At 35.9% G+C, this 12,764-nt stretch overlaps 1 protein-coding gene, 3 non-coding genes and 1 pseudogene across 5 annotated transcripts; 4 read left to right on the forward strand and 1 right to left on the reverse strand.

Annotated features, from left to right (window-relative positions):
* Positions 1–1,663: 1,663 nt before the first annotated feature.
* Positions 1,664–3,970, forward strand: LOC104769742 (pentatricopeptide repeat-containing protein At5g15010, mitochondrial pseudogene; annotated as a pseudogene). The gene has a single exon (XR_015592874.1). The product of XR_015592874.1 is annotated as a pentatricopeptide repeat-containing protein At5g15010, mitochondrial pseudogene (transcript).
* Positions 3,832–11,618, reverse strand: LOC104769741 (paired amphipathic helix protein Sin3-like 2). Its single transcript, XM_087504967.1, has 23 exons — positions 10,862–11,618; positions 10,594–10,676; positions 10,083–10,274; positions 9,813–9,999; positions 9,620–9,718; positions 9,363–9,530; positions 8,996–9,278; positions 8,572–8,708; positions 8,428–8,503; positions 8,319–8,354; positions 8,031–8,224; positions 7,802–7,956; positions 7,582–7,709; positions 7,199–7,453; positions 6,398–7,054; positions 6,210–6,271; positions 5,531–6,106; positions 5,321–5,421; positions 5,062–5,200; positions 4,840–4,992; positions 4,571–4,734; positions 4,380–4,491; positions 3,832–4,287 (listed from the first exon to the last, which is right to left on the reverse strand). The coding sequence occupies exons 2-23, from the start codon at positions 10,668–10,670 to the stop codon at positions 4,153–4,155; spliced, it is 4,086 nt and encodes a 1,361-aa protein (XP_087361093.1). The 5' UTR covers positions 10,671–10,676; positions 10,862–11,618; the 3' UTR covers positions 3,832–4,152.
* On the forward strand, positions 11,483–11,561 carry LOC147918512 (small nucleolar RNA Z199). Its single transcript, XR_015594322.1, has one exon. It is a non-coding gene; the product is annotated as a small nucleolar RNA Z199 (small nucleolar RNA).
* A 164-nt stretch (positions 11,619–11,782) lies between the features above and the next one.
* LOC147918513 (small nucleolar RNA U54) lies at positions 11,783–11,872 on the forward strand. Its single transcript, XR_015594321.1, has one exon. It is a non-coding gene; the product is annotated as a small nucleolar RNA U54 (small nucleolar RNA).
* Positions 11,873–11,943: 71 nt separating this feature from the next.
* LOC147918514 (small nucleolar RNA R64/Z200 family) lies at positions 11,944–12,044 on the forward strand. The gene has a single exon (XR_015594332.1). It is a non-coding gene; the product is annotated as a small nucleolar RNA R64/Z200 family (small nucleolar RNA).
* Positions 12,045–12,764: the final 720 nt, after the last annotated feature.

Here is a 12,764-nt window from a genome sequence, read left to right on the forward strand (position 1 = left end):
TATTATCTATATAGAGTATAGCATAGGGAAACAAGGATCTGACAGAAAAGGGAAGTAAAGAAAAGAGAGGAGAAAGATCCATGAACTGGACGGAGCTTCTCAGCGTCGCCATGAAGAAAGAAAATATGAGCAACAGGTAGCTGCTTCTTGGGGAGCGTCTTGTATAGCGGATCAGTAGTGCCATAAGAAAAGTTCTCATCAATATGCCACACGCTACATCAGCAGTTGCTCCAAACTTCCATTTGTAATATGCTAGTCGCATATCAAAATCCGGTACATTGGTAACATTTTCCAGAGTAATTAGCCTCAAATAGTTGATGATGAAGTAGCAAAGAGCTACTTTAACCCGATACCTAAGCTGTGGATACACTATGACGTAAAATTGGAAAACAAAATATTGTCAAAAGAGTTTCATCGTTTTAGCAAATAACCCACATAGATGATACAGCTTACCTTCATCACGTACATCATCACGTAGAAAGATCACGAATATGCATGCGTAATCCACACTTATACCCACCATTACGAGGTAAAAGAGTATTTTATTTGGACTCAACGTCATGAGAATGGAGCACTGCTGAGTATTATTAGGCAGACCAACTCCACATAAATGTTTGTTGTCAGAAAAACTGGCAAAAAAATTGGAACACGTTTTGAGCTTTTTGGTTGCAAGCATCTTTCAAAATAATTATATTAATATATTAATAACTGACAAACCAATTTTAAATACTCTTTTAAACAAGTATCTTTTAAAAATTGTACAAAACTTAGAAAAATTACCTTATTATGGTTTTATAGCTTTAGTAGTTTATTCAGTAGTTTTTCCACTAACAATAAATGTAAGAAAACTTACATATTATTTATTATATTTTTTAGATTCATCATGAAAATAAATATTATTTATTATTTATTTAGATGATTAATCGAAAACTAAAGATGTTTTTCGAAAAGATTGATAAAGTCATATATAAAAATCATATAGAAAATGATTCAATTATACCAATATAAGTGAGACCAAAACCTAACTTATATATATTTACAATTCACAATAATTTGATTTTAATATATTAATATAAACATATTATATATATATATATATACTGATAAATGATATATGATTAGAATAGTATAAATAAGGGAATAGAAATTAAAAAATAGTTACTTAGTAATTTCATGTAAATTATTTATCTTCAAATGAATAAAAAAATTAAAGCAAAATAGATGTTAACTCTTTAGGTGACAGGTGTGTCAAGTTCTAGAAGAAATTTTTTAAATAAACTATATATTAAAATATAATTTAGTTTATTATAGTTAGAATGAAATTACAAAATAAATAAATAATTATATTATGTAAATTATTTCTATTAAAGTGAAGAAATAAAACAGAAAATTATTATTAAAAAGTATGATTAAAAAGTAGAAGAAACATTGAATATCTTATAATATATTACTTTGATTCAAGTTTTTTTTTTTTTTTTTGTATGATAGCTGCGGAATATCGGTTTACGTAAACCCGATCGGTTCCGTGTACAGAAATCCGGAATTTCGAATCAATTCGACGATCGGTTCGAACCACTGCTAAATGTCGGCAAATTTCGGTTCTTTCGGTTCAACCGTAAGCCCAGGTTAAAAAAAACTATGAACAAACCTCAGCTTTATTCCACGCCACGCGCCTATCTTCGTCGCACTCTCATTCCTGATTCTTCTTCTTTTACAGTCTCTCTCTCTCTCTCTCTCTTCCCGAGCTTCAAAGCGGTGATGTTCCTATGTTTACATCATAAACCATCAATTGGGTATTGCAAAACTTAGGCTAAAGTGAAGAACTTTAGTCTGCTGCTGTTACTGTTCTTTTGTCGGCATGAGAGGAACCTTTCTGATTAGATCAAGGCTATTGATTTTTAGGGCTCCTGCTGGTAATTGTTTAAGATCTAGTCATGTCTTGCTTAATCCTAGCGATACATGTATCGCTCGACCGCATTTGTATCCTCCACCCATAGCTTGTATGCTTTCTTTGAGTCTCTGTTCTATGTTCTCTACTTCCAAAGTTGATTCAGAGCAAGTAGGATTTAATCAGAATGATGAAAGTGAAGAAGAGACCGACCTCGATCTTGGTTGTATAATAAGTGATGATGTTAAAGTGATTGTGAAGCTGTTGAAAGATTGTGGGAGTGACAGGAAGGAACTGAGGAACAAGCTTGAGGAATGTGATGTGAAGCCTTCGAATGAATCAGTGGTGGAGGTTCTTTCTCAAGTTCGTAATGATTGGGAAACTGCTTTTACTTTCTTTGTTTGGGCAGGGAAGCAACAAGGTTATGTTCGTTCTGTTCGTGAGTATCACTCTATGATCTCTATTCTTGGTAAAATGAGGAAGTTTGATACAGCTTGGACATTGATTGATGAGATGAGAAAGCTTACTCCTTCTCTTGTTAACTCACAGACGCTTTTGATCATGATTAGGAAGTATTGTGCTGTACATGATGTTGGTAAAGCCATTAACACTTTCCACGCCTACAAAAGGTTTAAACTTTATATGGGGATTGATGATTTTCAGAGTTTGCTTTCTGCTCTTTGTAGATACAAGAACGTTTCAGATGCTGAGCATTTGATCTTCTGTAATAAGAATACGTATCCGTTTGACGTTAAAAGCTTCAACATTGTTCTGAATGGATGGTGTAACGTGATTGGTAGCCCACGGGAGTCTGAACGAGTCTGGTTGGAGATGGGAAATGTTGGAGTTAAACACGATGTCGTGTCTTATTCGTGCATGATATCTTGCTACTCGAAAGGTGGAAGCTTGAATAAGGTTCTCAGACTTTTCGATCGGATGAAGAAAGAGGGTATTGAGCCAGACAGAAAAGTTTACAACGCTGTGGTTCACTCTCTTGCCAAAGCTAGGTTTGTCTCCGAGGCTAGGAGTTTGATGAAGAAAATGGAAGAGGAGAATGGGATGGAGCCAAATGTTGTTACTTACAACTCTCTCATCAAACCTCTTTGCAAGGCTAGAAAAACCGAAGAGGCTAAACAGGTTTTTGATGAGATGTTGGAGAAAGGACTCTTGCCAACAATCCGCACGTACCATGCTTTTATGCGGATTCTAAGAACAGGAGAAGAGGTTTTTGAGCTGTTAGCTAAGATGAGAAAGATGGGTTGTGAACCAACTGTGGATACGTACATAATGTTGATCCGTAAGTTATGTCGGTGGCGAGATTTCGATAGTGTGTTATTGTTGTGGGATGAGATGAAGGAGAAAGGGGTTGGTCCGGACCTTAGCTCATACATTGTGATGATACATGGACTGTTCTTGAATGGTAAAATAGAAGAAGCGTATGGGTTCTATAAAGAGATGAAGGAAAAGGGTATGAGACCAAATGAACATGTTGAAGATATGATTCAAAGCTGGTTTTCAGGAAAACAGTATGCGGAGCAGCGGGTAACAGATTCGAAAGGGAATGTATCGGTTCTTGATAAAGAAGATATTGTGAAAAAATCTGAAAGAGAAGAGAACTTTCTAAAGCAGCCTGAGGTGAGAAGGGTTGTGAGAGGACATGGATATTCGTATTGGGATGAATAGAAAGCTATAGAGAGAGAAATCTTGAAGCAGCAGTTAAGAGTCAAGAAGAATCATAGGTAGGAACCATCTTGAAGAGCTTTGACCAGATTAGCTAGTTCTGGTATGTTTTATCATAACAGGTTGATTTTGCTTTAAGGAGAACCATCTTGCTTTTGACAAAGTTAGCTAGTTCTGGTTAGGTTTGATCATAACAGGTTAATTTTGCTTTGCGAAGAGACATAGTTAGTGTTCCATGAGGAATTAATTCTGAAGAGAGGAGATTAAAGTGTTTAAAATTGTATTTATATTTTTGAAGAAGAAGAATCTCTCCTTTGAATCTGTTTATGTAGATACAAACCAAGACCGTAACAATGTATGTGGCTAGAATATTTACAACCATACATTTTTTTTCACCTAAAATCAAGATAAAAATTAGAAAATACACACTACTACTGTGCAAGGAGGATCTTCTCCATAGAACGAGAAAATATTGACACATTTTTTTCTCTGGGAAAGTTGCAGAGAGAACTTGGTCCGACTTTAACCTTCCTTGTTGTGTTGAAGTAATAGAGAAGATGAAAGTTATGCTGTTCTTGCTGTTGTTATATTGAAGCTGAGAGAAACCTGTGGAATCTTTCTATTCTATTTTGTGATGATTTATCCAGTGACAAGTTCGTGCTCTTCTTCTGTTTCTTCTTCCTGTGGAAGAAATCCTCTGTGTCCAAAACATATGAAATCTACAACACGAGATGTTGCGAATCACATAAGAGCTAGATTCTGAAAACAAGAAAACTCAGTAGTTTGGTTGAAGATCAGTATCTATTGTTACCTTATAGGAAGAGCAAGACATCTTGCACTCAAGGCCATTGATTACTTGTACACCTTCCATGGCCTTGCAAGCTACTGCAAGATCATCCAGACCGCTGTATCCACGGATGTTCCTGCACACACACAATAAAAGACTTGCATTTATTATATGTGGGTAGTGAAAGGTGTGAAAGCTACTGAAACTCAACATACCTTTGTAATACAATGTCTTGTAGCTCTTTCTTCCCTGATGAGTTGGAGAGAAACTCATTTTTCAAATAACTTGCAAAAGTGGGATCCATGGTAACTGCAGAAGCCTCGGGCTTTTCGGTTATGTTATCCATAAGCTGGATTGACAAACAAGGTGGAGAGGAAGACTGCATATATGAATACACAGGAAAAAAAACAAGTTCAGGCTCAATGAGTCAGCATTCTTCCTCAATAATGAAGGAGAAAGCTGAGAATTGGTTTAGGGTTCTTACACATTCCAACCGATATATGTTTTCCTCGTGAAGGAGGATCCTAGCGTTTTCATAATATACAGAGTCAATTACCCTACCATGTTTCCGGGAATTCTCATACTCATACAACTGAAGAAGCTTATTGTCCATATCGTCAGCTACAACAGCTTGAAGCTGCAACAGATGAAATGAAGTTAGAATTTTAGAAAGAATGTATTGTTGAAAAGTAAAAATGATCATTACCTGTTTAACCAATTTGTATATCAGTTTCTCCAGGGTGAATAAAACATATGACTGGTTTCCAATAATAGCTCGGCATTCATCCTCAAACTTGGAATTATCAGTTGAGCCATTAAGCAGACTAAACAGAGCATTCATAAACCTGCAGAACATACAAATACGAGTTTATGAGTTCTTTTTTATTGAACTGAATAAAGAACTTGCATAGTAACATAAGCAGTGGACCAATTCTATATCTAAATCCATAGGTTAAGATATCTACCTTGCATAATGATCTGGTGAATTTTTATCTTTCGTGTTTCTCAGTTTCGTTTCACCTCCTGTGCAATATCTTTTTGCAGACAAAATTCTCTCGTACAGGAACTGTGGAAATCCAAACCCAGTTAAAAATAATTACTAAACCTTTTCAAGGTAAAACATGTTTTCAGACTTCAATCTGAGAAATCATATCATAAGAAACGATTGCACTTACTCGATGAAGCCTGAAAAGAACATAAAAGTCTTCATTCGCGTAGAAAACTCTGCATTCTTTGTTTCTCTCATCAAGCAACGCCGCTGCAGCAACATGCTTTGAAAGAGGCTTAACGGATAATAGAACTCGTTCTGATGATGGAAACAACCCTTTGTCTTCTTCTATAAGATGTGACTCCATTCCCTCTGCCTCTCCTTCACTTTCAGCTTTACCATCAATCTCATCATGCTCACCCTCTTCCTCCACGCCATTATCTTCCTGTGAACATTCATCACCAATAGATTCAGTTCCCGACGCATCCTCACCAGCTTCTGAAGCATCATCACCATCCTCACCGTCAGCATCCTCATCATTTTCTCCTTCAGCTTCAACTATATGTTCTGGTTTGGCAGTAGCATTCACATCATGATCTTCATAAACAACAAAGTTGTCTTCAGAATCACCAATAGGTGATAATTCACCTTCCTCCTTCTCAATTTTGGCTGGACCACCAGATTCATCATAATTACTGTTGGCTTTAGAAGCATCTGACTGCACTCCATTTGCTGAAACTATAGTTCTGCCAATAGCGTCTCCCTAGAGAAATGGCCAGGAACAAAGAGAATGGTCAGAAGAGTCCAAAACAAGCAGAATAGACAATTACGAACATATAGTACAAGTGTGAAACTGCATACAGTACCTGCGTACGTTGAATGGTATCAACTTTATCTATAGCTTCACTTGGTTTGGATAAAATGCCCTCTGAACATTGAAAATAAAAGTAAAGCGCAAGACACGTTAAGGTAGGTATGTAAAGCGCAAGACACGTTAAGGTAGGTATTGCACACAAACTGAAGAAAAAGGTTTGAAGTTCAATCCTGAAGATACCTGACGAGTCTCCGCTTCTGACTTTGCCATTATTGTTTTCTACCGCACTTGGGACAGCTGCACATGACGTCGCTACTCTTTCATCAACATCTCCAGATCCTTTATCAGCTCCATTTCCAATTTCTTGATCTTTTTGGGGGTTTTCAGCACAGGTGGCAACATCTTTATTAGCAGGATCACCATCCTTACGAAGTTCTTTCCCTGAAGAATCCTTATTCAACAAACCAGTCCTGCCATTTTTGGAGACCCCAGATGAAGCATGCTCATCTCCATTAGCAGCCAAGTTTAGTTTCCTGGAAACCAAACCTATCGCGTCAGAACTCACATTAGCCGCCTTGCTTGTAAATGCACTGTGATGCTTGGTTTCTACAACTACTTCAACAGAATCTGACCCCTTGGCCCTGGATGGAACACCAAGCATCAGCTCCACGAAATTAGCCCAGAGCCTCAGAACTTTACCGATCTGCTCTTTTGAAGAACATATCTCCTCACACGAAAATTGGACTAACTTGAACAGATCTTCATGAATAGTTCTGTCGATATATTCGTACTCGAGTTGAGTAATTATTGGTTGTCTGTAACCAGCAGATATAGACAGAAGAACATCATCTTCTTTTTGAGACTTCTCTTTCAGGTCCTTGATTTCAGACACCAGCGCTGAAATTCAACCAAGGATTAAATAAAAAGTTTATGAGAACACATAAATAAATGCAGGAATAGACATGACAGATGAATGTATGCGATAAGAAGAATCGTATTGGTTACTTATATACACTGAACACGTTCCAAGAGTTTACTTGCCTTTTGCACTCAAGTTCTTGGAATCTTGCTGCTTAAAATAGAAGCTCCGGTGATCAAGTGATTTGTAATGGTTTTTCGCATACACATCCGCCCAGACAACATTAAAACCTTCCCGGCATTTTGTCCATTCATCTTGTTTCTGCTTCAATCGAGTTAGAATTACAGGAAGAGCAGAGGCTGGATTCTTACGTATCATGTCTGTCACGTCAAGACCATGGTCACCATAAAGCCTCTCTATGCACCTTAAATTAAGGGCTGTAGTAAGTCAATAAGAAAATGGCAAGTGTAAGACAAAGATATGAGGGCTCAAAGATAAGGGAAGAGAGATGGAAAGGCGAGAACTATAATTACTAAAAGTCCCAGAGAAATAAACGCCTACAGACCTGATAAGTGGTCTTCAATCCGGAAGGAGCCCTCTAAACTTATTTTCTTCTCAATGATGATATTCAACAATTCTTCTGTACTTTTGGCAGCAGATCCCACAGATTCCAACAACATATCTAACTCAAATCTGTATCAGAAAACAAGTAAACAACAATTATAACATACAAATTACTTAAGACTACAAAGCTATCATAAGAGTACTACTTCTTGTAAACATACCTATCATCTTCACATCTAAACAAGCTTTCTTCATACTGGTTTCTGCGCATGTGTTTGAAAGAGTAGTCTTCACTTCCTGAAGTGACAGAAACCCAGTGATCATTTAACACAGCAGCTCCTGATTTTTGTCTGTGGCGCACCGACGGTGTCGGATACTGCAAATGAGGTATAATAGTAAGTACATTTCAAATGCCACAGATGCAATATAGAACTCTGAAAATCTTATTACATCTGGAGGGAGAAGCCGGTAGCTAGGAGTGCAACGCTCACAATCAGATAGATCAAGCTCTTGAATAGATTTCCCCATGTACTTGTCCTTGGATCGCTCCTTTTCCTTAGCAGCCTCAAGGTCGCGTTTGTGTTCTCTTTCTTTTTCCTCCCCCTTAACTGACCTAGATACTTGTTCTTCACTGCTAAGTGATTCTGCAGCAAGTGTAACAAGCAGAGTTAGTAATCCCCTATAACGTAGAAGAGATATGCATACGTGTAGACAAGAAGACAAGACACAGTTGCATACTTTTGCTCATAACACCAGCGAGGTGCTGGAAACCATCTGCAAAAAGGATGATGATCAGAAACAGCTAGATAACCTAGTTAGTAAAAAGACAGTAGGCAATCATAAATACCAATACTCTCACAACGTTCGAAGAACTGATTGAACTCATCCATGAGATCAGGGAATTTTCCAAGTAGATCTGAAACCTAAAAAATGAAAGAGAGTGGCGTTAAGAGAAAATCAACGTCAACACCAAAGCTATTTGTAGACCTACCAAATTCTGCAGATCTTTCTTTTGGATAATTCCCTTGCTAAATATATTGAGACACCTCAAGAATGACTGGTAATCCTCTTGACTGCATAATCTCTCCTTGACTTTCTCACAAAACACAAATGCTTGGTTGCACATGCCTAACACAATGAAAGTACGTACAAAACAAATCATATTGTAAGTATCAGAAGAAAAAGAAAAGACCAGATGCACCAGAACATATCTGTTGACTAGAAAATCAACATTTTATACTATCCACATAATTTAACTCAATCCATCAACTTATATATTGGACATGATGATAGACTGATAGTTTAGAGATGTTTTAGCATGTGCATGTCATTACTTTCCTCTATAGAGCACTGAAATTTTGGAGCCTTAATAACAGAAAAGTTGTTGGTTCTACATATAACTAAAAGTCGCTTACTTTTTAGATTGTTTTTCTCAGAATTCGAAGCAGGACCAGAATAAGCTTCAAAACCCTCAGCTTTTCGAGATGACTTCCTTTTCTCTGAAAAATGTTGCAAGTTATCTTGCTCTGCTTCTCCATCTTCGAAATCACGGCTTCTCCTTTCTCTATTATCCTTATCAATACGTTTCCTCTGATCTCTGTGCATTTTAACCGTTGCTTTATCATCATTAAGGTCAGAACGGTCAACACTATGATCACGGTCACCCCAAGAAGCAACAACCCTTTCTCGTCGACGATCCTGATGATGGAAAACGTATCAGCACAGAAAAGAGAGACATGAAAACAATAACAGAACCAGGAAAAAATGTAACCAATACCATACCTTGTCCATAAACATTCTACGCACAAGAGGAGGGCCAGATCTTCGGTCATCATACCGTTGGGCCTGACTCCGGAGTAACTGGGCTGCTGTATGAGGGGCCAATGAGTCTGGCAAAAACCTAGTAAACTCTTCAAGCAAATCCGAGTGGTCCTCAAAAAGAGTAGAAACCTAACAAACAGATATTAGAGCTAAAAAAATATAGAGAAAATTTAATGTGACAGTATAGGAGAGATATAGTCACTTCAGTGCGGCATTACCTCATTGTACACCTCAGTGATGTCCTTATTATCCTTCCGATACATATTTAAGATGTCCAGGAAAGACCTATAGACAAGTTCATCGTGCTGGAACCGTTTCTGCAGTGATGAGAAAGAGACAGATACAATGAGACACTAGGTGTAAGGGCACCTAAAATGATAAACAACATACGAAAAAAATTCCTCCTTTGACCTTAATTTTATTTACAAAACTGATGGCTTCTTCAAATTCAACAGTTTTCCTAGGTGGAGGCTCTTCTTCTTCTTCATCAAGTGTTATTTCAAACCCCTTGGGCAAAAACGTATTAAACCCAAAAATCAAATTGTTATGCCCCTTAAACAACTCCTTGACTCGTGCAATCACACCAGATGTATCGGTCCTGTAAAATGCAAGATGAAGAATGATTCTAGATGCATCAGACAAAAAAAAAAATTCAATCTTAATAGGAAAGAAAGATCAAACCTTTGTGCCTTAAAGTCTTTCATAACCTCAAGGAACGTATCATATTTGTCCCTTTGATCTTGAAACATCTCCTTAACTTCCTTTAAGTAGGTCAAAGCATCATCGGTTGTCAATTTCTGATTGCTAACTTCGCCGTCAGCAATGCTCCCTCCTCCAGTTCCACCGTTTCCAGGTACTGGAGATTGCCCATATCTGCGCCAAAACAAGCTCTAAATCACTTGGTACATTTCATTCAAAGAACCCAGAAATCAATAAAAAGTGTTTAAGATAGTCTTGAACCAAAAACTAGACTCCCCTGATCTAAATGTCAGAAAATTGCATGGGATGAAAAATTAAGTTTCTTCTTACAGCAAGTAATAAGAAAGTTCACAAACCTCACAAATCAAGATTAGTAAACTTGATCACTTTCACCTAGAAAATTCAAAGACTTTTTTTTTTTTTTTGAAAGGGAATCAAAAAACATAATGTGTCGACTTGAATTTCAAAGTCGGTGAAAAAAAAGGGAACTCACGATTCGCCACGAGAAGAGCCCGAAGGACGTTTGAATTGAGACCCGGTTGCGTAAAGATCATCCCTAATCCGCTTCATTGCTACCTGAAAGTGAAAAAAGAAAACAAAAAAAAAATCACGAAAGATCATCAATTAGGTACAAAAAAAAACTTCGAAAATCTCAAGTGAATAAAAACAGAGAAGGTAAACCCATAAATCCCAAATTAGAAACTCCATTACTGAGAAACACAAAAAGAAAGGAGAATTCAGATGAAGTTAATGAAACCTACTTAGTCGCGCTCCAGATTTCCCCAGAGATACGACTCTATGAATCACTCAGATCTCTCAGAGCAGAATCGAGAAGAAACAGTTCCGATCAAATTCCGGCGAAACTTAAAAATTCCACAAACCCCGAAGAGGAATTCCGATGAAAATAGAGTTGAAATCAGAATTAATGAAAGAGAGAAATTTTTTTTTTTTTTTTTTTGCTGCTACGACTGAGAAAGTCGAATAAGGAGGAAGAAGGAAGAAGGAAGAAGAAGAAGAAACAACGACGGAATGAATTAGCCCTCCCCCGGCACCTTTCTTCTTTGTTTTTCTGTAAAAATCAATCAGCCGCACCAAACAAAATAATAATGTGTTATTGAGTTATTCCTTTTTTCTGGGCCTTAAATATTATAATGGGTTTAGTAAAAAGGCCCATTAACAATATTCGTTTAGGTAAATTAGGGTTTTCTTTCAGCGAACCCCAAAGAAATATATATATAAAAAGAGGAGATAAACATTACAGCTACAGACATCATCGTCGTCGATCTAAGTTCTTGTTCATACATCTTTTTTTTCTCCCTTCTGTGTTTTTATTAGTTTTTAGATTCGTGTTTTTGTTCTTTTGGTTTCGTAGTAGTGGGTGAGATCAGGTGATGAGCAAATACTGCAACAATATGAAGGAGATAATCTATATGATTCTTAGTATTTAAGTCTCTGATGATCGATCTTAACTTTTTTTTTGTTTCTCTTTATCTTTAGATTTCGTTTTTGATCTATTACAATTAGGATTAGAGATATATAGATATATAAGAGAGAAGTGATGAATAACATATTGGTCCGTGTTTCAGATTAACCGTGACCGAGACTTTTTAACCACCTCTGATCTCTCTTTTATAGTTTTGTTTTTTTTCAATCTTCAATTTTTTTGGTTTTTTTGTTTTATGGGCTCTGTGATTACTTTGCCTAATTGGCAGTATACGCTATTCTGATTAAAACTTAAGTATGAAAGATAAAATTATACTTTAATGAGAGCCAAATTGTATATAGTTTTTTTTTTAATCTATAAGCTGATTGATTGATTTACTTTGTTTTGGAAAAAAACTTACTTCTGCTATGATGATCTTTTGAATAAAATTCACATGTCAGACTTCAGAGATTATTTTTTTTTAATCTATGAGAATAAACATTCATATTCCTGAGCAGAAGTAAAAATTATTTAAACCACTGATTGATAATGTAATTCCTTCTTTACCAAAGGAGAATGAATTCATGGATAAAGAGGCATTACAGTTTAAGTTTAAACTTGAATCGACATTGAACTGAGACTAAATTTGACGTTATTGGTTATAGAGAATATTAATAATTCTGAGCCAAAAAGATTTAAGAGAGATTGGGAGCCCAACGGAGGCTGTATCACAAAGCGACTCACTTTCAGAGAGAATAGAGAGAAAGATATACGAAACAAATAACTCGGATCTTTGAAGTGAGAGCTGAATCAAGAAGAAAGAACAGTGAGAGCTGAATTAAGACAAATATTTAATATTTCAGTAAAGTTAAATATGTAATTTAAACATTAGACTAATAAAAAATTTGAAATAATTATTAGTTTAAAATTTTTTTGTAAAAGCAATCAGAATTTAAAAACTAAGATTTTATATCCAAATATACAATATGATTATTTTTAATAACTATATTTGAAAGATTTTGTCAAAATTTTAAATAATGAATATCCTATTATCTTTCTTTTATTTCATTTACATGTTGTTTTAATTTGAATTTTCATTTTATATCTAATCATACAATATGATCATTTTTAATAACTATATTTGAAAGATTTTGTTAAGATTTTATATAATGATTATCCTATAATCTTTACTTTTATTTCATTTACAAATTGTTTTGAATTATCATTTTTTATATCTAAGT

The sequence above is a fragment of the Camelina sativa genome, chromosome 20 (genome assembly GCF_030686135.1).
Source record: "Camelina sativa cultivar CO46 ecotype springtype chromosome 20, ASM3068613v1".
In the NCBI taxonomy this organism is placed as follows: Eukaryota; Viridiplantae; Streptophyta; class Magnoliopsida; order Brassicales; family Brassicaceae; genus Camelina; species Camelina sativa.